This window comes from Cyprinus carpio, chromosome A19 (genome assembly GCF_018340385.1).
Source record: "Cyprinus carpio isolate SPL01 chromosome A19, ASM1834038v1, whole genome shotgun sequence".
NCBI classification, from domain to species: Eukaryota; Metazoa; Chordata; class Actinopteri; order Cypriniformes; family Cyprinidae; genus Cyprinus; species Cyprinus carpio.
Window position 1 is genome coordinate 4,838,168 of NC_056590.1, and position 25,724 is coordinate 4,863,891.

The window sequence follows — 25,724 nt, forward strand, 5'->3', positions numbered from 1 at the left end:
GTGATGATTTTCGTTGCTTTTTCTCAGTTCTTTTATTTGTGCTCTCCAGAGACCCGCAGCAGAAGACGCTCAGTGGCTTCTTTTTGGTTGACAACAGCAGATTTATAAAATGATTCTCATTATACGAATTTGGGAAGATGTTTGTTTGCACGTATCGCATTGTCACATGCCTTGTAAAAAAATTCATAAAATTGTTACTAAGCAACTGACGAATAACACCATTTCAGTGCAGATTTTCCTCACGCTTTGGAATTTGAACACTGGTGCCACGAGCTCGTGCAGCGCTGTTTGAATACATGCAATTTGTTTGTGTATTAGAAAACACAACGTTCTGCAGTTTAATTAAGTGCATTTCATCATACAGTAACCAGCAACAACCACCCCTTCCACTTCTCATCGAAGACATGCGATGCAGTGCTAAACAGTCTCTCGCTGTCGGTGCTTGTAATGATTTTTGCGTCTTTCTCGACTCTATTTGATTGCGGCATGTCATTGTTCGATTCATTTATTTGGTCTTTTGCTTATTTCGTTATTGCTGCCGAACATTCCCTACTTGTAATTTGTTTCTTTTTCTTAATTTAAATAACACAAATAAAATAAAAACTAGCTATATCGGGTACATATCATTATCATGAAATAAAGTTTGTCATACTGTGAAATAAGATTTTGGTGATATCGCCAACCCCTAGTAATCAGGAGCTATTTGACAGGCTTTTTAGCGTGCGCACATTTCTGGTGTAGCGAAATCAGAAAAAGCACGTCAGAACAGCACGCAAATGAAATGTTTAACCAGCAAGGCTTTAAAGCACATGCATATGATGTAAATTTGTGATTGCGAAGTGCAGTCTCCCGTGAGTGTAACTGAGCTACCATTTGATGTGAATGTATGTCGCGTTATACAGTATATTGAGATAGAGGTGCCAGAACTGCAACTGACAATGTATGCTGTAGTATGACACTACGATATATCTTCCAAAAACAGATTGTGGAGACATTTTAATCTTCAGCACACTGTTCAAATCTTCCATATCACACACCCCCTATATCTATCTGAAACTTGCTAGCAGTGTGATGATACCAGCACTTCATAGCGACACCTTACCAATCATCCGAGTCTCAACCAAACTAGAAGCCACCCAGACTCCGCTAGCAACAACCCCAACTACAGGGCTCTAGACTAACTTTTTGCACTGGTGCGCCTATTAAAAGTTAGGTGCACCCAATTGTTCGACACCGAATTGCATTTAAAACCATGCACAGTTTTTACAAGCAGTTTTACAAGTTTTTTTTTTTTTTTTTTGTAATCGGCGTCCACATAGGCAATATTGACTTGTTAATGATTAACTAACAATCTGGTCAACATAAAGGTCTTTATTTGAAACACATTCTACAGAGAACGAGGTAACTTACTGAAAAAGTTGTTGTGTGCTTAAAGTGCTTTACTGAGCTGAAATTTCACTTAAAACATCTCAAGATAAATGAAAATAAAAATGAAAATCTAAATTAGACAGCACTCCTTGTTGTGTTATCTTATATTTTATAAGTGCACAAAGTTTTGTTGTTTATTATGTTCTATATGCAAAAATAATTAGACCCTTTACAGATTCGATTGATGTATTGCTCTTATCTGTGTACGATCAAACTGAAGGTGTAATTTAAGTTCTTTTCGTGGGTTTATCAGGAGAAAATGCCTCAGAACGCGTAATTCACGCGTTATCGACTTCAGAGGGTTAATTTTTCCTGGTAATATAGTTTTATATAATCATTTCACAAATGTTTATAGATCATTAAAAGGATTTTGTTAAAAATGGTTATAGATCATGACAAAGTGTTTTGGCAACAATTTATAATAACTCTCTTCTGGTTTACATTAGTTAATGCAATGAACATTCAGATCATTTATTAATCTTTTTTTTGTTTTAGTTAATACTATCATTAAAAATATTAATGTTCATGTTATTTCAAAGAACATAAACTAATCTTAAAGTAAAACATTAAATAAAATGTATTAGAAAATAATGTATTAAAATAGTTTTAATTAAGCTTTAATTAACATTAATAAATATATAAATATAATTTTTTGTTCATGTTAAACTAATATAGTTTAAATAATATAGTCTTTAAACCTTAGTACAAGCTAAGTATGAACAACATTTTTTACTGGCATTTATTTGTGTTAGTAAAAAATTTTTTATTTTAATTCATGGTACAGTAACTGATGTACATTAACTATATATTTTTATTAATAATGTAGCAATCCATTTTGAACATAATATTAACTAAGATTCATAAATGCTATATAAATGATGTACGTTAACTTATAAAATGTTAAAAACTAAAACCTTATTGAAAAGTGTTACAAGAATTTGATGTATACTGTTCTTTGTGTGCGTGTTTGAGAGAGAGAGACTCACATTATTAAATGCTAGGGCTGGGCGATATGACGATATAAATCGGATGGACGAAATTAAAAGTCTATCGATTAATACTTAATGCTCTATCGTTTAGTTTGTGGTGCCGCAAAATACATTGTTTACGGCAATACGTTTTCATTAATTGAATGACGGAAGTCACATGCATTACACGGGATGCAGGCAGACACGTGAATAACAGCATGTGCGCGCTCACGTCACGTTGCTGTGTGCGTGGTCATGGAACTTAATGTTTGCATGCGTTTTAAGCACTGCAGTTTAACCCCCTTACCAGAGTTACCCCCATTTTCGGCATGGAGACAGAAATGACATACCCAAAATAAAAATGTTTCTGCTCATGATTCTTTGACTAGATACATAATCAACATATGTTCACAAAGCTGACACTTCAAAGTTTACTGTTCAAGAATCAGAATTACCCGGGACTGTTATGATAATAAAGATATATAAGCTCAAACATAAAAACAAAAATATTAAAAACATATTTTTTAAATTATGTATTAACTACTGATTTTAGGCCGTGGAAACAAAAACAGAGCTATATACGCGCGCTGTCTCTGTTTCTGTGTGAGAGGAGTGCGTAAGCTGCGCATCAGCTGCTTATAGAGCTCGTGAGCAATTTTGCCCTTTATTTGCTTTAAAACGATTGCATAAACACTTATATGTGTCCAAATGCAGTATCCTCATAAACACAGTCATTTTAGATTTTAAATGATTGTAAACAGTACTGGTACTGTACAATACAGTAATGCTGTGTTTTTGGAGATTCAAAGTACTTTTTTACCAAACAATTCCTCAACTATACCATTAGCTTGCATGTGAAATTTTTTTTATGAAAAAAAAAACTTAAATGATGATCTAAATTAAATATAATATATACGATTTTTCTGGATATTGATCTAGGTGTTAGGTGTAGAGTTCTGCCATCTGTTGGTTAAAGAAAAACCTAGTTTAAGAAAGAAATGGTTTTGTCCATAGATACTCAGCAGAGGGCGATAGAGATCCATTCATTATACTGGATGTCGCCAACAACTGCTTATATCATAACGTTTTGATATACATTTTGAGAATTTAGTAGTTTTTGATGCATTTTGAAATGGTCTTTTTTTTTTTTTTTTTTTTACAAAATACCGCAGAAATTTGATGGAAAAAAATGCCAAACAAGAAACACCTAAAGGACAAGACTTAGTCAGATTGTAGTTGCATATTATTTATTTCAATGAACCAAATGTAGAAAAAAATTACTTTAGAATTTAGAAGAAATTAATTAAATGATATATAATTAAAACCAACAGCAAATGCAGAAATTAACAGGAGTGAACAGTGAATACAATAACATTTTTGATGATCACATTCAGAACACTGAACATAAAATCAATAACAAGCTATAAAAAAAAAAATAGGTAATGCATATGTGTGTGCGTGCATGCATTAGGTCTCACTCACACGTGTTCTCACACCTGATTTCATTTGACAAAATTCCATATAGATGCTCTCTGTGGCAGTCACACCTGTGTGTGTGAGTGTACATGTGTGTCTCCCTATGTGTGTGTGTGTGTGTGTGTGTGTGTGTAAAGTGTGTGTGAGTAAGTTGTGTGCGTTGCGCGTGTGTGCATTAGATCTCACCCCTTTTTTATCTTCGTTCTGCATTTGTGGGTAATTTTATTTGCTAAATTTCAATACCAGTGCTCTCGGTGGCAGTCATAACTGTCGTGTGTGTGTGTGTTGTGAGATAGAAAGTTTGTTCCACTTGGTGTTTATTGCTCTAGGACCAGACCTTGATTTTAAATGTAATTTTTTTTTTTTTCAGATGTATGCCAGGTTTGTTAATTTTATTTGCCAATTTCTATAAAAATGCTCTCTGTTGCAGTCACACACGTGTGTGTGTGTGTGTGTGTGTATGAGATAGAAAGTTCGTTCCACTTTGTGTTTATGCTCTAGGACCAGTCCTTGATTTAAATGTAGAAATTTTCAGATTTATACTGGATTTTTTTTTTATACTGGAAAAACATTTTCCCATTCATTTTCAATGTGGGGTCTATCTGACCCCAAAGGTCATGAGTGTGACTTTTTTTTTTTACACACCTTTAGAACAACCGAATCAAGCCCAGTTTTTTTGTGTGTGTATAGATAGATAATTTAGGAAAAGTCACAAAATTTTATTCCACTGAGATGAATGGAACCATTTTTTTTAACTAAATAAAAGTCGATTGGGGTCATATAGACCCCAAAGGACATAAGAAGGTTAAAACTGTGCTGGCAGACACCGCAAACCCCTCCTTTCAAAACGGCACACTATGGATGTTGCCATCCTGGAGGAGCTGGTCTACCTGTGCAATCTGATTGCAGATACTGCCTCATGGTACAATTAGAAAGAAGGACTCTTAACATAACATAAAATATAAAGGATAAGAAGAGTGTAGTTGTCTGTAGCCACCACCCGTTTACATAAATGAAGAAAACCCGGGGGGTACCCAAGGCATTTTGGAAACAATAGCACTAAAATAATGCATGAAGGGCAGAGGAATGTAATATTTCTCATAACAAATGCTATTTTGTTTATACCATAGTAGTATTTATCTAACTATGCTCATGATGAGCCATCCATGTTTTTATTTGTGGTTACATAGGTTTTTATGTCGTATTATTCCTAACCGTACCATTCACAAAAACTTTTTCTACTCTTTTAGGGATAAATATCGTTTCTATGCATGTTTGCTGCGAGCTCGCTTTGATGAGAACAAACATGAGAAGGACATGATGAAGGCCACCATGATGCTGAAGGCAGGCGAGGAGGAGTTCTTCTGGGCCAATCAGCACCCGCAGCCCTACTTGTTCCCAGACTCACCTGGAGGAACATCCTATGAAAGATATGAGTGCTACAAAGTAAGTTACAAACTAAAATGTATATTGTGGTATCGCTGTGCAGTTTTACTGCTGTTTTCATAAGCCCAAGTTCACCACCTACGCAACTTTAAATTTCGGCAGATCGCTGTGCTGTTCAGACTACATGACTTCCTGTCTGTCTTGAAGTCATTGTGGTGTTCACACTGCGTGACACTAAGTAAATGATCAGCAACATGGGGTGACATACTACATGAGCCTGACAACAACTGTCACTCCATCGACTCAACCACTGTCCCCAAACCGATTCGTCGTAATAATGAGTCATAAAACACATCCACAGCTGTAAATCCCGGTTTAGTTAGAAAGGTAAGTATACACTGAACGACATCTCATGGAGCACGTTTAGTCCAACGAAGCAATAACATTGTAATATGGATAATAATCCCTTTGTTTACATTTCAGTTCTTCAGGGACAGAATTGTTTGTGTCCATTATGGAATAACTGCGTCTTGGTAGTAAAAAAACGGCATGGTTTTGTAGCATACAGTAGAATGAGATGATCCAAAAAAAAGTAAAAAAAAAAAAAAAGTGAAAAATAGGTGGAAGATTGTTTATTTGAATTCTGGTGCTGTCTCGTGACGGCTCGTGATGCGTGCTCTGACGCACCTGTCATCTGATGGAGGCGGAACTTAGCTTTGCTGGAACTTAACTTTTTTATTTTTCAACATTTTTTATATATGTTTGAGTGTTTTTAATGTTGAATGTGCCTGTATCTGCATGATTACCATCTGTTTGCGTGCAAATCAGCTCGTTATTACTGTGTAATCACAGTTATCGATGTGAAACGCCATCTATATAAATAGAGTGCAATTTATTGACTTTATGGCGCATTTATATGATTACCATCTCCTTAACTGGCCATCAGCGCGTATTTTCATTGAAGTTCATTGTAAATATTGCATTTCTAACAATCCCAGATGTTCTGTAATTGGCATACAAAGTAAACTTTTTTTTTTTTTTTTTTTTTTCTTACTCAAATTATTCTTATTGTATTTTTCTAGTGCTCAAATAAATCACTTATATGATGTCTAAATTTCTGTCTATTGTTTTTATAATTGAAAAAAAAAAATATGTAGTGGTATGTTTAATGACTAAAATAGTTGGTAGAACCCTTCAATACAGTTTTGTAAATATTTTTATATTTGTGGGGGGGGGCTAGACAGTCCTCAGAAAAATGATTGCAGGAATCACATTTTTCAGGTCTGTATCTCCTTTCAGATTTGAAATAGAAACTCATGAGACTTTTGACTTTCCAACCCATTACATGGATTGCTCCAGGACTGATTTCAGTATTTTTATATCAAATTAAAAAAAATTCAGTTGTGGTAAAAAAATTTAAGGCACTTCAGTTGTCCTATAACTTTTAATTACGTTTGAGCATTATCAACTCTGGTTGATAAAAGTACAGCCCAAGGGTCTTCTTTACAAAGACACAAAAATTATGTGTCACACTGAAGTAAGGAACTGTTACAATTTTAAGTTAGGTAGGGCACTTTCAGCTGTGAGTCCCATAATGGGGGGTGCTGGCTAACAGGTTAACTGTTGGTTTTGTTTCCAAAGCTTCAGTACACAACGGCACATTATGTCTGTCTTACGAATGTAACATTACTGCAAATGCTCTAAAGAATGCTGAACACAAGCACACATTTTTATCAAATCAGTGCTTCACACACACAGACTTTATTTGGGCGGGCCGCCCAGGTATGGAGAAACATTTTTACTTTTATTTTTATCCTCATACTTTTTTTTTTTTGTTTTTTTTTAATTTGCCCAAAATAATGAAACCATCCGCGATTGATTAACTAGTGTTTAAATCTCCCCCTCGCCCTACATGTTTCCTGTCTGCTCATTCTGTGTACACACAGAACTGTTTACTGCCGCTGATGTTCCCACGTGCGCTGCAGAGACGCAGCAGATATTTCACAGACACAGGGCTGGGCTTGCGTAGTGCGGATCGCTTCAGTTGCAAATAAAAATAGATGTGCACAAACTGTAAAATGTATTTAAGAAACACGTGAATACGAATAAAGCAAGAAAATCCCTCCGGGTGAGTTTTCTTAAATTTACTGTCATAAGTTTTCAATACATGAAATGGTAAAACAAACGTCATAATGATCATTTTAAGTTGTCTTATTTTGGGGATGGAAAAACATAAATCGCGATACAGCCTATTGATTATTAAACTTCAAATTGATTTCATTAAAATAAAGAAAAAACACTTCGTTCAGACTGCTTCAAAGTGATTCTCACTCAATGAATAGTGCACATTTATTCCAAGTGATTTCTTATGAACTCGAGTTGATGAATTATGACAGTCTACTTTATGACCTTTATATAATATGTTTTAGACGGTTTGTAAGAATGCATATTTTCTCTCTGGTCTGAAGGATCATTTCAAAATAAGAATCCCAGTGTTTTTCGGGCTGGTTTATAATTGTTTTTGTTTGTTTTTTCCTGGGGATTATTTGTATTTTGGTTACACAATTAATTGTATTTCATTTAATTTCCATTTCATTCATAGTAAACTATTGTAGTTTCTGGCTGCTATGTTTCCCCACAGGAAGAAAAGACTAAGAACATTATTTGACCTGAATTATTCAATATATATATATATATATTTTACTAGTATCAGTAAAATCTGTGTCCCAGTCACTGAGAGAGACAATATATGACAAAGGAGAACACACTACCATTTAAATGCTGTAATTCTGCATCATTTACAATGCATATAATAACACATAGTATTAGTATGTAATTAACTCTCTGGGGTCTAAGGGGTTTTGGAGGCCTGGAGAAGTTTTGACATCCCCTGACTTTTTTGCTTTTTTCAGTTGCTTATAAACATATACATGGCTAAAGTCTGAAAACACTATTACACTGAAAACACTAGTACAAACTGGGCTACAATAATATGTAAATAGCATGTATGTACATTATTGTGTTTTTGAGAAAACAACGTTTATGCGTGGTTAGTGAAAAACTAAAATTTTGAAGTCACTGAAATAAGGTCATAAACACATACAGAGCATTTATTCACAAGACTGTCAAACATAGACCTTGTAGCTTAGAATTTTTGCTTCAAAATGATGTGAAAGTCATCCTTGTTTACTCGCTCACAGAAAACAATAGATTGATTAAAATTTTCTAAGACATTTTTGTTTCGAAAGGGCATATGCGAGTATGCGTGATTGACCATGAATATTAGTGTGATTCACACCTGAGAAGACAAAGTCCCGCATAATGAGCCTTTCAGTCAGGTATGTGACCAAGAGGGGAAGAGTTACAATAAAGAATGTGAGGACAAAATAAATGTATATATTTTTATGTTTGTAGTTTATTTAGAATATATTTAATTATCCCACAAAATAACTAGAGATTCACTTGCGAGTGCAGTTAAACAGTTTATTAGGAACAATCAAAGCTGACTTTCAAAGCTGAATTTTTAGCATCATTACTGCAGTCACATGATCCTTCAGAAAACATTCTAATATTCTGATTTTTTTTTTTTTTTTTCAGTTTTTTTTTTTTATTAATTGAACGAACAGCATCGTTTGTAACATGATTATTGTATTTATCATTACTTGTGTGCTAAATAAAAGTTTTAATTTCTATATATACACTGACTCCAAGCTTTTGAATAGTATAGTGTATATTGTTACACTTAGAGTAAGACTGGAGTAATGATGCTGAAAATTTAGCTTTGATCACAGGAATAAATTAAGTTTTAAAATATATTCAAATAAAAAGTTTGGGGGGGCAGTTATTTTAAATAGTAAAAAATATTTCACAATATTACTGCTTTAGCAAATGCAACTTTCTGTATTTTGGATCAAATAAATGCAGGCTTGGTCAGCAGAAGATAATTCTTTACAAAAACATTAAAAAATCTTACTGTTCAAAAGTTTTGACTGGTATTGTGTCATGTTGAAATATATAAATGAACATCACATACCTGGCATTTCCAAAATGTACATTGTTTATGTGCTCTAAAGGACATACTTTTTTGAAGAGATGGGAGTGTGTGGCTCGCTTGGTCATAGCTGTGTCCTGAGTGGGCTGCTTATTTGCATTGGCTCGCTTTGCAACAGGTAATTATTTATCTGAAATAAAAAAGCATGCTGTTTAGCAAATAAACTGCATTATTAACATAATTTTAATGGTCACTGATACTAGTAGTAATTTGTAGGAAAAAAGAACACAATTACCACACAGCACATTTATTATAAGTGATATTTACAGCTTACTTGATACACTTTTACCTCAGACGATTGCAAACACCAATGGCGGGGTATAATACATTCATAATATTTACATGAGCAGATTTCCATGAACAGAAGCTTAGTTACATTCTTAAAAACACAAGCATGCTTTGTATGTGGGCCTATACAATATATATATAGTTATAAATGTATATGGCTATATTTATGAACAGAGAATAGCCTATAACAGTAAAGTTTTGTCTAATCATTCTTACTGACATTAAGCTAGCAACATTATAACTCCTATTACTTTTATATTATATTGCTGTCCATGTTATAGAACATAAAAAAAAAAAAAAAACTCCTGGCATCGTGAAACATTGAGATGATGTAAGTGAAACGTCATAATGTTTTATTTGATTATACATTTAGTCAGGAATTATAGTTTGGAAAAAGCCTAACTAGTAAAATGTTTACAAGTTATTTGAAATCTAATACCAGTAGATTAGTAATAAAAAAGACCTGTTTATGATCTCTGTTGGGTCAAGACGCTTCATTCTTCTTTCTGAGGTAATCCAAATCTTATTCCTCTCAGCGGTCTTATTGAGGTGAATTGTATTATTCCTCTCAGCCTGAAGTGAACAGTAACATTTAAAAAACATGAAGTACAGTCTCGCTGCTTTGTTTGCTGTGAAGTGGGCGTTTACCCACTGTGAGCTTCACGTAGACGATTGTAATATCAATAGCACGCTCGACTGCTCCCCAGCCAACGTATCACGTTCCTGGGAGCAGTCTGCGACTCGCTCATGGCTTCCGCCTCCCCAGTTTTACAGCTCGGCCTCCTACGAATGCGGCTGAAACTCCGGGTCCCACCTCACGCTTGGCGGCACGGCTGCTTTCGCGTCAGGGTCAACCAGGCCTGTCTGGCAGCCCTGAAACCTTGGATGAACCCTGTCTGGTTCAGTCGTGGAGAACCCCTGCAGGCGGTTTCCAGAAGGACAGTGCTGTCGACAGATGCGTCCAACCTGGGTTGGGGCGATTTGTGAGAGGGCAGACCAGCCTTCGGCTCGTGGTCACACGAGGAGAGCCATCTCCATATCAACTGCCTCGAGATGCTGGCAGTGGAACGAGCCCTTCAATTCTTTCAGGCGATCTTGAAGGGGCACCACGTCCTAGTCCAATCAGACAGCATGACAATGGTGTTCTACATAAATCACCAAGGCGGCCTTTCGTCCAGCCGCCTCTGCGCACTGGCAAAGCGCCTCTTGGAATGGACATTACCCAGGCTGCGATCGCTTGCCTGGCAAGACAAATCTGGAAGCAGACATGCTGTCTCGGAGCAATGTCCCCTCGAGTGGATGCTCCATCCCCAGACGGTTCTCAAAATCTGGGAGATCTTCGGGAAGGCAGAGGTCGACCTCTTCGCCTCAGAAGGCAACTCTCATTGCCCAACCTATTTTTCGAAGGACACAGATGCACTGGCCCACAACTGGCCCAGCCTCCTCCTTTACGCTTTTCCCCTGGTCGCTCTGATCCCTCAGGTCATCAGACGAGTCAGGGAAGACAAGCACAGAGTCGTCCTGGTGGCCCCACTCTGGAGGAGCCAAGTCTGGTCCTCTGAGCTATTCAGGCTTTCCACGAAAGCCCCATGGCCGATCCCCCTGAGGCGGGACCTCCTCTCTCAGGCGAACAGGACAATCTGGCATCCACAGCCAGAACTCTGGGCTCTGCACCTATGGTCCCTCGATGGGAGCCTTTAAGCTTCCCCAGGGACATGCTACACACCATTGCTCAGGCGAGAGCCTCGTCTACAAGACACCTCTATGCCCAGAAGTGGTCGGTCTTCGTTGACTGGTGCTCAGTATGAAATGAAGACCCTGTTGAGTGTGATGTACGGTACAGACCAAAAGTTTGGAAACATTACTATTTTTAATGTTTTTGAAAGAAGTTTCTTCTGCTCATCAAGCCTGCATTTATTTGATCAAAAATACAGAAAAAAAATGTAATATTGTGATATATTATTACAATTTAAAATAATTGTTTTTAAATTTATTATACTTTTTATTTCTGTGATGCAAAGCTGAATTTTTAGGATCATTATCACATGATCCTTTAGAAATCATTCTAATATGATGATTCATTATCAAAGTTGGAAACAGTTCTGCTGCTTAATATTTTTTCTGAACATGTGATACTTTTTTAGGATACTTTGATGAATAAAAAGTAAAAAAAAAAAAAAAAAAAAAAAAAAGCTATGTTTTTAAAATATAAATATTTTGTATATACACTACAATATACACTACTGGGCAGTGATTTGGGGTCAGTAATTTTTTTTCTTTTTTTAAATAAAATCAATACTTTTATTCAGCAAGGATGTTAAATTGATAAAAAGTGATAGTAAAGAAAATATATTATTAGAATACATATTATTAAAATTTTTTTTATCATTTTGAATAAATGCAGTTCTTTTTAACCTTTTATTCATCAAATATATTAGACAGCAGAAGTGTTTCCAACACTCATAATAAATCAGAATATTAGAATGATTTCTAAATCATGTCTGCATGTGATAGACTGGATGTTACATGTGACACTGAAGGCTGGAGTAATTATGCTGAAAATTCAGCTTTGCATCACAGGAATGAATTATTATTTTTTTTAAAGTATATTCAAATAGAAAACTATTATTTTAAGTTGTAATAATATTTCACAAGATTACTGTTTTTTCTGTATTTTGATCAAATAAATGCAGGCTTGATGAGCAGAAGAAACTTCTTTCAAAAACATTAAAAATAGTAATGTTTCCAAACTTTTGGTCTGTACTGTATCTCCGATACTGTCATTTCTCCAAGAGCATCTGGACAAGGGTCTCACCCCTTCCACCCTCAAGGTGTATGTAGCAACCATTGCACCATTCCATGCTCCTATCGCTGGCCAATCAGTGGGTCGAAACAGCCTCATTGTGCATTTCCTGAGAGGTTATAGGTGGTTGAACCCCCCACGTCCTCTCTCTGTTCCCACTTGGGACCTTTCCACGGTCCTCGAAGCACTCAAAGGGCCTCCCTTTGAGCCACTACGTTCAGCTGACCTTCGGCCCCTAATGCTCAAAACCGCTCTGCTACTTGCGCTACCATCGGTCAAGCGTGTCGGCGATCTGCAGGCCCTCTCGGTGAGCCCTGCATGCCTTGAGTTTGGGCCCAATGACTCAAAGGTCATTTTAAAACCCAGGCATGGCTACATCCCTAAAGTGCTCTCGACCCCGTTCAGAGCACAGGTCATTTCCCTCTCAGCGCTGCCTCCTTTGTCGGGCGAGCGAGAGCTGGAATTACTCTGCCCAGTGAGGGCTTTGAGGATCTACATTGAGCAGTCACAGCCGTTCCGGCAATCTGACCAGCTTTTTGTCTGCTTCGGTGGCCGCACCAAGGGGTCTTCCGTCTCAAAGCAGCGCCTCTCGCGTTGGATAGTCAACGCTATTGCTCTGTTACTCCTCTATGGGCCTTGAGTGCCCCATAGGAGTAAGAGCCCACTCCACTAGAGGGATATCATACTAGTGGGCCTGGTCTAGTGGTGTCTCTATCAAAGACATCTGTGAGGGAGCCGGGTGGTCTTCACTGTCCACTTTTGTCAGATTCTATAACCTGGACATCCCGACCTTGCATGCTCGGGTCCTCTCGGTATGATACGATGGCCTCTATTGAACTCCGTCATCATGCCACCTCCAGGGAGCTAGCTCCCTCTTAGCAAGTGTAGCGTAAAGGGTTCGACGGCTCCGGCACTCTCACTTATCCCCTGGACCCCAAAGTGTCCAAGATAAGTCTTGTCGTTCCCTACCGTGGCACGGCGTGTTTGAATTCGTTCCCCATACACAGTATGAGTGAAGTATCGAAAGGGAACGTACTCTGTTACGAACGTAACCTCGGTTCCCTGAGATACAGAATGAGTACTGCGTTATATGCCGTGCCACGAGGCTGCGGCTTCAGTGTCGTCGCTTCAGTCGTATGACCTGAATTCCTCTGGCGATTGCCTGCTTATATAGCCATTCGACCCGCCCATTTTGGCAGACTATGGTGCGCAGCATTGCCACAGGCTTGCGCAGCTACGCAGGGCCGTCATTGGTTTAAAAAGTTTAACTGATTAAACCAATGGCAGTGCAGTTGCACTCCGTTACTGAAAAAAGGCTTCAGCATCGAGGAAAAAAAGGAGCTTTTCCCCCATACACAGTACTCGTTCCGTATCTCAGGGAACCGAGCTTACGTTCGTAACCGAGTACGTTTCGCATTTTGCATATGCATTACAAAGTATTTTTGTTTGTTTTTTTTTTTTTTTATTACTTAAAATGTATGAAAGCAATTAAAGAAGGCTCCCTTTAAAATCACTGAAGTTGTTGATCAATGAAGCTCTTTTTTTACATTTTGTGCACTTTGTTGATTATAACTTGATTTTAAACGTAATGACGTTTTATCTGTCCATTCTTTTCAGTTTCAATGATTAAGCTAAATCGTGCAGGTTTAATTTGTTAGTTTCTTGTTTTAGTTAGGCCTAAATAATGGGAGCGAAATTATACAGTGCCTCACGTTTTACTAAAATAAAGGAAATAATTCATAAAACGCAACAATTTCTTAATCTGTGTACAGACAGAAATCTTTTTCCAAAATAGTTGTCAAAATAAAGGACAGGTAAAAATAACAAAGTATGTGCATGAAATAATGCATGCTGTTTTATTAAAATAATTTTAAAATATAAATTAAAAATGTACTTGTGACAAATATAGGCCTAATATATGAGAATATTGACATATAAATCCATGTAGCCTAGCTCATTAAAATAGGCTACCACTTTTAATGCTCCGATGCAAAGTAAACCACCATTTCTTTAGGATAATATAACACAATTCATATTATATAAATAAAGCTGCACACATTAAATGTTTCAAATCTAAAATATGGTGTAATACTGTGTAGCTTAGAGAAAATATAAGCACAGGCTTATAGACTTGACATTTATCCTGGATGAATTCGTTCTAAGAAACGCACATAACTTCATAAGTACTAAACTTTCATCTGTAAATATTAAATGTTTTAACTAGTGTTTTTCTTTCATTTTCCCTGACTGCAGCCATCAAATGTAACACATCAGTGAGGCAAAGCTGATGGCTATTTGCAAAAATGTGTCATGATGCGTTTGTTTGATAACTTGTGGTTAAAGCGCCACTCAGCGGTCAAAAGTTGCAAATGCACTTTGCAGGCGTGGTGGCGGCGGCACTCATGGCAGTAAAAAGCTCATTCTGGTTGGCCACCTACTGTATATAAATATTACTGCACACATATTAAATGTTTCAAATCTAAAATGTGCGGTAATACTTTGTAGATTAGTGTAAATATAAGCACAGGCTCATAGGCTTGACATAAACCCTCAACTAAAAAGTTCTAAGAAACACACAACTTCATAAGTACTAAACTTTCATCTGTAAACCATCAAAATTTTAACTACAGTGTTTTTCTTTCATTTTCTCTGACTGCAGCCATCAAATGTAACACATCGGCAAGTCAAACCTGACGGCTTTTTGCAAAAATGTACTATGATGCGTTTGTTTGATAACTTGTGGTTAAAGCGCCACTCAGCGGTCAAAAGCTGCAAATGCACTTTGCAGATGCAGCGGCACTCACGGCGGTAAAAAGCTCATTCTGGTTGGCTACCCACTGTACTTATTGCAAACACCAATGACCGGGTGTAACGCATTCAAAATATTTACACCACAGCATATATTCATGAACAGAAGTTTAGTTACATTCATAAACACAAGCATGCTTTGTATTTAGGCATATACAATCCAAAAACTATACTTATAAACACATATGGCTATATCCGTGAACAAAGAATAGCCTATCACAGTAAAATTTTGTCTAATCATTCTTACTGACATTAGGCTAGTAACATTAAAACTCATAATACTTTTGTATCATATTGCTGCCTATGTTATAGAACATTAAAAAAAATTTTTTAAAAAAATCCTGGCATCGTGAAACAGATGCTGTGAATGAAACTTCATAATGTTTCACATGATTATACATTTAGTCAGGAATTATAGTTTGGAAAAATTCTAACTACTAAAATGTGTACAAGTTATGTGAAAACTAATACAAGTAGATTAATAAAAAATAGACTTACTCATGTTTATGATCTCTGCTGGATCAAGCTGCTGGAATTTTTTTTTTTTTCTGAGTTATTCCAAAGCTTATTCTTCTCGGCACGTCTTCTTGAGGTGAATTCTGTCTTATTCCTCTCAGCAAGTCTTTTTCTAAGCTGAATTCTGTCGTCTTCCTCTCAGCGCGAAGTGAACTGTAAAATTTTAAAAACTTGAGGTACAGTCTCGCTGCTTTGTTTACTGTGATTTACATGCAGTGTGCTTTACGTGGACAATTATAATATCTATAGTGCGCTCAGCGTGTGGCACAGTCGCATTAGATATAATGAAGGGAGACTTGAAAGACTGGACATTGTGTTGGTTTCATATGGATTACTTTATCACAGAATATTTGTTTTCGATAAGAAAAGTTTGGAAACATTTTTGCTTAGTTTAAAAGTAGACATGTCAAGCTTTCTATAGATATATCTCTCATGTCTTTTCGTTGAGTATTTGCTGAGTTACAGTTCATTTTCTAAATGAAGGTCACGCAGACAAAGGTGGCAAACAGCTCATCCTGTTTGTTTTCTTTATTTTATAAATGCACAAAGTTTTGTTGTTATGTGTGTATACAAATAAAAGTAGACCCTTTACATATTCGATTGATATATTGCTCTTAGCTGTACGATCAAAACTGAAAGTGTAATTTCAGTTTTTTAGGAATGTAACGATTTACCGCGAGCTGGTTAAAATAAATTCAAATATGTAACGATTCAAATCGGTTGAGATGCTAAACAAATCGCACATTCAGTTAGGAGTAGGAGTTTATATGAATGTATGTCTGAGGTGAACTTACTCTCTTTAGAAAAGATTATATGGTATTTTTTTTCTTTTCATCTTGCCTCTATATAATGCGTATTAAAGTTCATAAGTGCAGCGCTGCTTTGTTTACAGTGGAAACCTAGGCAAGGGCCGATTACCGGTTTCAAGATATACCGCAATTTGAAATTTTTTTTTCAAAACCACTAATATTTTCCATTATACCGTTCCTGCGGTATGGGCTGTTTTCCATGTCTCCTCAAAGACTGAAAGAGTAGGAATCCCTCAGGCTGAGTGCAGTGTAGAGAGTAACACTGACCCCTCCTCCTCCTGTTGGTGCGAGCGAGCGGTCAGTCACGTGTGTGTAGGATGGCCCAGGTACACTTCACATTGAGAGTTCCTTTCCGTCTCGCGCACAGCCGCATCCGAACAGCTTTCAAAAGTATACTTAACCGCAGATGAGTGCAGACGGATGAGCTTGACACATGCCCAGTACCATGGGGTGCGCAGCTGTCCATAAGCCCTCTTTATGACAAAAATAACGTAATGCGGACGGTGCGTGGACGGCTGAAATATACTTTGGTCTTTATGCGATTGGCAACCGGCCTTTTTTTTGCCTTATTGCAACTCTCTGTTCTGGACTTGCACAAACTGCATTGCAATGCAATCATTTTCCAAAATGTCATTTATGTGAGAAAATGAAGTCTGTTAATGCCCGTTAACACAGGCCAGAGAAAATATTGTAGCAGGCAGATCACTCACTGTTCATGATGCACGAACTATTGGAAGAAAATCCTCAAAAGTGAGAGGGTTTATATGAATGTGTTTCTGAGGGGAGCTGACTGTCTTCTGAAAAGTTTACGTGGTATAATTTCACAAAGCTTGTCAGAACATTGTTTTTGCTTCAAATTGGGTTATTAAATCAAATTATATGTATGATTATTATTATTATTATTATTATTATTATTATTATTATTATTATTATTATATAACTAAATTATATGAAATGATATAAATATGTATATGAATTATATAACTAAAATTAAATTACTGTAATTACAGATTTAGGTTAAATAAAGATGTCTTTTTTTTCTTTTTAGGAAACAAAGCATAGAAAAAAAATAACTAATTCTACTGTTTCCAATTCTGTATGTTGCTCAAAAACAAAATATATTGTGTCTTGCGGGAATTATTATTATTTTTTTACCCAGTTATTTAAAAAGAACACATTTCAGAGGTGTAACAACAATACCGTAAAACTGTGATATTTTTGCTTAAGGTAATCATACCATCAAAATCTCATATTGGCCCATGCCTACTGCTGGCAGAGAGTGAATCTGTGTCTCATTCAGCTTGTCTGATGTTTCTGTTTCATGCAGATATTTGTATGTATAGTTTCACAAAACTGAAGTCAAATCATTCTGTTTTTGCTTCAAATTTTGAAATTATACAATCTTATTTAGATTAAAAACTGCTCATGTTGTATGTATGCATCATCTTTGTTGACATGCAACACCTGCAGCCCTCTCCAATAATTTCTCATTTTCCCACTCCCCCCGTTTGACTGGAAGAGGTGGAGGTACTGGTCTGCTCATCTCTAATGATTGGAAATTTAATCCTTTACCATCTTTGGGTATCAACAGTTCCTTTGAATCTCATTCCGTTACTGTTACCTACCCTCTTAAAATACATTTTGTAGTTGTCTATCGACCCCCAGGACCACTAGGTAACTGTTTGGATGAATTAGATGTGCTGCTCTCAACCTTTCCTGAGGATGGCACTCCCCTAGTTATGCTTGGAGATTTCAACATCCACCTAGATAAAATCTGCTGACTTCCACACTCTGCTTGCCTCTTTTGATCTCAACCGAGTGTCAACTACTGCTACTCACAAATCAGGCAACCAACTAGATCTTATTTACACACAACACTGCTCCACTGATCATGTACTGGTTACTCCACTGCACACCTCAGATCACTTCCTCCTCACTCTTAACCTCAACATGGTTCCTGACACATCACTTACCCCAACACATATCATCTTTCGATGTAACCTACGCTCACTCTCACCCTCCCGGCTATCTGCAATGGTTTCATCTTGGCTTCCTTCCCTTAAACTGTTAGCCTCTTTTGATAACAACACTACTAATAATACCTTCTCCACCACCACAACATCTTTAGACACTGTTTGCCTCTTGTCTTCCAGGCCAGCCCGTACCACCCCTTCAGCCCCAGCCCCTTGGTTATCTGATGTTCTACGCGAACATCGTTCTAAGCTTAGAGCTGCTGAAAGGGTGTGGCGCAAATCCAAAAATACTACTGACCTTAACCCTCTGGAGTCTAAGGGTATTTTTGGGGCCTGGAGAAGTTTTGTCATGCCCTGACATTTGTGTTTTTTTCAGTTTCTTATATCTAAATGGCTAAAGTCTAATCTCACTGTAATCAGCACAAGCTGGGCTATAATAATATGTAAGCAGCATGTATGTACATGATTGTGTTTTTGAGAAAAAAAATGTTATGCGTGGTTAGTGAAAAACTAAAAATGTTAAATCACTTGAATAAGGCAATAAAACACATACAGAACATTGGTTCCCAGGACTTTTGAGAACTGGAGCTTGTAGCCTAGAAATTTTTTTCTAAACGACGTAAAAATCATCTTGTTTACTCACTTACAGAAAACAATATATTGATTTAAATTTTCTAAGACACTTTTTGTTGGTAAAAGTCATATGCGAGTAGGCGTCAACTATCATGAATACCATTGTGATTCACACCTGAGAAGACAAAGGCCTGCATAATGAGCTGCATAATGAGCCATTCAGTCAGGTGTGTCACTGAGAGGGATGAGTTACAAGAAAGAATGTGAGGACAAAATAAATGTATATAATTTTATGTTTGTAGTTTATTTAGAATATATTTAATCATCCCACAACATAATTTACTTCACTTGTGAGTGCAGTCAAACAGTTTATTAGGAACAATCAAAGCTGTCTTTCAAACTGAATTTTTTGCATCATTACTCCAGTCACACAATCCTTCAGAAATCCTTTTAACAATCTTATTTTCTACAAAAAATATTTATTGTTATTATTATCATTATTATTATTATTATTATTATTAATGTTGAAAAGAGCTGAGAATTTTTTTTTCCAGTTTTTTTTAGGGGGGATAAATTGAAAGAACAGCATTGCTTGTTACATTTGTTACAGTTACATTTATTTGTTACATTTATATTTACATCAAGCTTTTGAATGGTATAGTATTGTATATTGTTATTGAAACTTCATAATATTTCACTTGATTATACATTTAGTCAGGAATAAAATTTTGGAAAAAGTCTTTGGAAAAAGTCTAACTAGTAAAATGTTTACACGTTATGTGAAAATCTAGTACAAGTATATAAATAAATAAAAAAAGATTACTCGTGTTTATGATCTCTGCTGAATAAAGTGCTTCATTCTTTTTTTCTGAGGAAATCCAAATCTCAAATCCTCAACCACATCACATCTTTTTGGGGTGAATTATGTCTTATTCCTCTCATCTCGAAGCAAACAGTAAAATAAAAAAACCTGAAGAACAGTCTCACTGCGTTGTCTTCTGTTGTGTGGGCGTATTCAAGCCGCGCGCTTCAGTGAAACATTAGAATCTGAATAGCGCGTTCAGCGCGGGGGCATGGTCGCATTAGAAGATTATGAAGGGAGACGTGAAAAACGGACATCGCGTTGTTTTCATGTGGATTACTTTATCACAGAATATTTGTTTTCGGTAGCTTAGTTTAGTTTAAAAGTAGACATGTCAGGCTTTCTATAGATATCTCTCTGATGTCTCTGTTGAGTATTCACTGAGTTACAGTTCATTTTAATGACGTGTTTGTAAATGAAGATCAGCGCAGACAAAGGCTGCAGACAGCACACCTTGTCTAACTCTCGCATGCTTTTTAAAACATTTTCCTCGCTCCTTTGTCCTCCTCCTCCCCCTCCTGCTTCATCTCTAATAGCTGACGATTTTCCACACCACAATCCATCAAGCACATCTCACCAGCAAAACATACACTCATTCACATCCTTCTCTTCACTCTCTGAGGCAGAAGTCTCCAAACTCATCCTTTCTAATCATCCTACTACTTGTCCGCTTGATCCTATTCCATCTCATCTCCTTCAAGCCATTTCTCCTGCAGTTGTACAAACCCGATTCCAAAAAAGTTGGGACACTGTACAAATTGTGAATAAAAACAGAATGCAATGAGGTGGAAGTTTCAAATGTCAATATTTTATTCAGAGTACAACATAGATGACATATCAAATGTTTAAACTGAGAAAATGTATAATTTTAAGGGAAAAATAAGTTGATTTTAAATTTCATGGCATCAACACATCTCAAAAAAAGTTGGGACAAGGCCATGTTTACCACTGTGTGGCACCCCCTCTTCTTTTTATAACAGTCTGCAAACGTCTGGGGACCGAGGAGACCAGTTGCTCAAGTTTAAGGAATAGGAATATCCCATTCTTGTCTAATACAGGCTTCTAGTTGCTCAACTGTCTTAGGTCTTCTTTCATTGTCACATCTTCCTCTTTATGATGCGCCAAATGTTTTCTATGGGTGAAAGATCTGGACTGCAGGCTGGCCATTTCAGTACCCGGATCCTTCTTCTACGCAGCCATGATGTTGTAATTGATGCAGTATGTGGTCTGGCATTGTTGGCATGTTGGAAAATGCAAGGTCTTCCCTGAAAGAGACGTCTGGATGGGAGCATATGTTGTTCTAGAACTTGGATATAGCTTTCAGCATTGATGGTGCCTTTCCAGATGTGTAAGCTGCCCATGCCACACACACTCATACAACCCCATATCATCAGAGATGCAGGCTTCTGAACTGAGCGCTGATAACAACTTGGGTTGTCCTTGTCCTCTTTAGTCCGGATGACATGGCGTCCCAGTTTTCCAAAAAGACCTTCAAATTTTGATTTGTCTGACCACAGAACAGTTTTCCACTTTGACCAGTCCATTTTAAATGAGCCTTGGCCCAGAGAAAACGCCTGCACTTCTGGATCATGTTTATATATGGCTTCTTTTTTGACCTATAGAGTTTTAGCCGGCAACGGCGAATGGCACGGTGGATTGTGTTCACCGACAATGTTTTCTGAAAGTATTCCTGAGCCCATGTTGTGATTTCCATTAGAGTAGCATTCCTGTATGTGATGCAGGGCCCGAAGATCACGGGCATCCAGTATGGTTTTCCGGCCTTGACCCTTGCGCACAGAGATTGTTCCAGATTCTCTGAATCTTTGGATGGTATTATGCGCTGTAGATGATGATAACTTCAAACTCTTTGCAATTTTTCTCTGAGAAACTCCTTTCTGATATTGCTTCACTATTTTTTGCCGCAGCACTGGGGGAATTGGTGATCCTCTGCCCATCTTGACTTCTGAGAGACACTGCCACTCTGAGAGGCTCTTTTTATACCCAATCATGTTGCCAATTGACCTAATAAGTTGCAAACTGATCCTCCAGCTGTTCCTTATATGTGCATTTAACTTTTCCGACCTCTTATTGCTACCTGTCCCAACTTTTTTGGAATGTGTAGCTCTCATGAAATCCAAAATGAACCAATATTTGGCATGACATTTCAAAATGTCTCACTTTCAACATTTGATATGTTATCTATATTCTATTGTGAATAAAATATAAGTCTATGAGATTTGTAAATTATTCCATTCCTTTTTTACTCACAATTTGTACAGTGTCCCAACTTTTTCGGAATCGGGTTTGTACCTGCACTCACTCACATCATTAACACATCCCTTCATACAGGTGTTTTCCCCTCATCATTTAGACAGGCTCATATAACTCCACTACTTAAGAAACCCACCCTCAACCCATCACTTTTAGAGAACTACAGACCAGTTTCCCTCACTACCTTCATTCAAAAAACACTTGAACGAGCTGTATTCAACCAAGTCTCTACCTTTCTCACACAGAACAACCTCCTGGACAGCAACCAATCTGGCTTCAGAAGTGGACATTCAACTGAGACTGCCTTGCTCTCAGTTGTTGAAGCCCTAAGACTGGCAAGAGCGGAATAAAAATCTTCAATACTTATCTTGCTTGATCTATCTGCTGCTTTTGACACAGTTAACCACCAGATCCTCATGTCAACCCTACTGACAAAGGGCATCTCAGGAACCACACTCCAGTGGTTTGAGTCTTACCTATCAGATAGGTCCTTCAAAATATCTTGGAGAGGTGAGGTGTCCAAGTCGCAACATCTAACTACTGGGGTGCCTCAGGGCTCAGTTCTTGGACCACTTCTCTTCTCTTTGTCTACATGGCATCATTAGGTTCTGTCATTCAGAAACATGGCTTTTCATACCATTGCTATGCTGATGACACTCAACTCTACCTCTCATTCCATCCTGATGATCCATCGGTAGCTGTTCGCATCTCAGCTTGTCTAACAGACATTTCTTGCTGGATGAAGGACCATCACCTTCAACTTCAACCTTGCCAAGACAGAACTGCTTGTGGTTCCAGCAAACCCATCATTTCATCACAATTTCACCATCAAGTTAGGCACATCAACCATAACTCCTTCAAAAAACAGCCAGAAACCTTGGAGTTATGATTGATGATCAGCTAACTTTCTCAGACCACATTGCTAAAACTGTCCGGTCCTGCAGATTTGCTTTATTCAACATTTAGAAGATCAGGCCCTTTCTTTTGGAACATGCTGCACAACTCCTTTTTTTCAAAACTCTTGTTCTGTCCAGGCTAGACTATTGCAACGCTCTCTTGGCAGGTCTTCCAGCCAGTTCTATCAAACCTTAACAATTAATCCAGAACGCGGCAGCAAGATGAATTTTTAATGAGCCGAAAAGAATACACGTCACACCTCTGTTTATCAATTTGCACTGGCTACCAATAGCTGCTCGCATAAAATTCAAGGCATTGATGTTTGCATACAAAACCACCACTGGCTCTGCACCCCTTTACCTAAATTCATTACTTCAGACTTATGTGCCTCTAGAAGCTTGCGTTCTGCAAGTGAACGTCGCTTGATTGTGCCATACCAAAGAAGCACAAAGTCACTTTTACGGACTTTTAAATTAAATATTCCCTCCTGGTGGAATGACCTGCCCAACTCAATCCGAGCAGCTGAGTCCTTAGCCATCTTCAAGAATCGGCTTAAAACACATCTCTTCCATCTTTATTTGACCCCTCTAACTTTTGCACTCACTATTCTAATTCTATTTAAAAAAAAAAAAAATCTACCTTTCTAATCTTTTTGTATTCTATCTATTTTCTTTTAATTTTTTATACAATTATAAAAAAAAGACCTCTAACACTAGCTTGCTCTATTCTTTTTCTATTCTATCAGTTTTTTTATTTATTATATTATTTAAAAGCCCTTGCTACGTATACTGCATTTAGGCTAACTGAGACTTGTTATAGCACTTATATATCATTGCTCTTTTGTTGTTTTTGATTGCTTCCATTGTCCTCATTTGTAAGTTGCTTTGGATAAAAGCGTCTGCTAAATGACTGTGTAAATGTAAATGTAAATAAATATATAAATAAATGTATACAAGATTAATACCGGTTATTTCGTTTTGAGTTTATATCCTGATCGCTATATAGCAGTCTTCTTACCTCTGAACTTAAACAGTGACAGCGTGTGTTCTGCTCCTGCAAGGCTTGTCCCCGCCCGCTCCCGCAAATATTCTAATATTGCATATAATTGTCTCAGGGAGCCGCTATCAGTGGGGAGAATGAGCACTCGCGCTGTTTACTTTCCCTTTCGATTTCGCAATCATGTGCACTCTGTGTACAGGGAGCTGCATCTTACAACAAAAGATATTTGTCAGTGAGCTCCGGATTAGAGACCTGCGCAGGATGGAATTTTCAGTCCAGCTCCCGCAGAAATATATCATACCTGGTCCCATTCCTGCTTGCGACATTCATGTTTTGTCACGCTACCACCCGCAAAAGTGTGAGTCCCACAAATCATTTTATTCTCCCGCATCCCACACACAAACACACAAATCTCTTCCCACCTGCACTCACCCATCAAGAGTTGTCCTGTGCTGCACCCTGCTGCGTTGGGTCCCACGGTACTCAGTGCAGGTCTCTACCCCGGATCTGTTGAGTAGTAAATCCTCCACCATGGTCTTGTAGGTCATCCCTCCTTTCTACCCATGATCAGTCAAATCTGACTCCTGCAAGCACTTAATTGCTCTCCATTTACTCGTACTGCACAAAATTAGGTTTAATAGCGTTGAATGTTACAGGGAAAGATTAATGCAAATCCCACTGTGTTCTGGTTAATATAGCTATAGATAGATAGATAAAATGTATGTAAATGTTCATTAGAGATACTGTGCTTTACCGTTTCATGCACTGCATTTCTATTCAATTAGTTTTTTTTTTTTTTTTTTTTTTCTGGAAATTAAGGATATTAAGTGCTTCTTAAAAAAAAAAAAAATGGATGTGTTATCATGGAAACAATATTTAACATCAATAATCCTTTTGCAGTTTTACATTTTTGTCAGAGTTTTGGCATTATTTGGACCAAATTTGTTGACAGTCAGTCGGGTGGAGCTAATAAATAACATATTAAAAAAACAAAAAAAACACAAGATACAACATTTGCTATGTAATGTCATTTTCATTTATTAATTACCTGTACACTTGCATTTCTTCTTTTCTAGGCTCCTGAATGGTGTCTTGATCATTGGCATCCCTCAGAGAAAGCCATGTACCCTGATTACTTTGCTAAGAGGGAACAGTGGAAAAAGCTGCGGGTTCAGAGCTGGGATAGAGAGGTAAGCATGATCATGGCTTTCTTTGGCCTTTTTACACATTAAACCTGATGCTTTGCTTTCAAGGTAGCTGAATGAGACTGTCGTCACACTAATGGAAGATTAAATGAGATCAACTAATTTTTCAACAGCAACTGAAATCAATTTGTATGTCCTTTAAGTCACCATGAAATCTGCACTCCCGTTGCACTTAGCTTTCTAGGCTTGAGCATGCTTCACGCCATTATAATGCAACTTTTTGTTTGGAAGATAAGTGCTCTTGCTAATAGATTAATATTTTTTTGCAGTGCAGTGATTATTCAACCATGTGTTACATATCAGATGATTATTATGAAGGCAGCTAAGGTTGAGGGAGGAATTTGCAGCTTTACTTGCAAACTAAAATTCCTGTCAATCAATAAGGTAATCATGTCTGCAAGCAATGAACAA

General features: G+C 37.2%; 1 protein-coding gene across 1 annotated transcript in view; it reads left to right on the plus strand.

Annotated features, from left to right (window-relative positions):
- The first annotated feature begins 5,104 nt into the window (after window positions 1–5,104).
- LOC122148743 (NADH dehydrogenase [ubiquinone] 1 beta subcomplex subunit 9-like) overlaps window positions 5,105–25,724 on the plus strand; it is a 146,127-nt gene continuing 125,507 nt past the window's right edge. Inside the window, exons 1-2 of the mRNA XM_042776123.1 lie at window positions 5,105–5,318; window positions 25,185–25,298. Of these exons, the coding sequence (XP_042632057.1) occupies window positions 5,190–5,318; window positions 25,185–25,298 (243 nt within the window). The 5' untranslated portion in view covers window positions 5,105–5,189. The remainder of the gene's footprint in view (window positions 5,319–25,184; window positions 25,299–25,724) is intronic.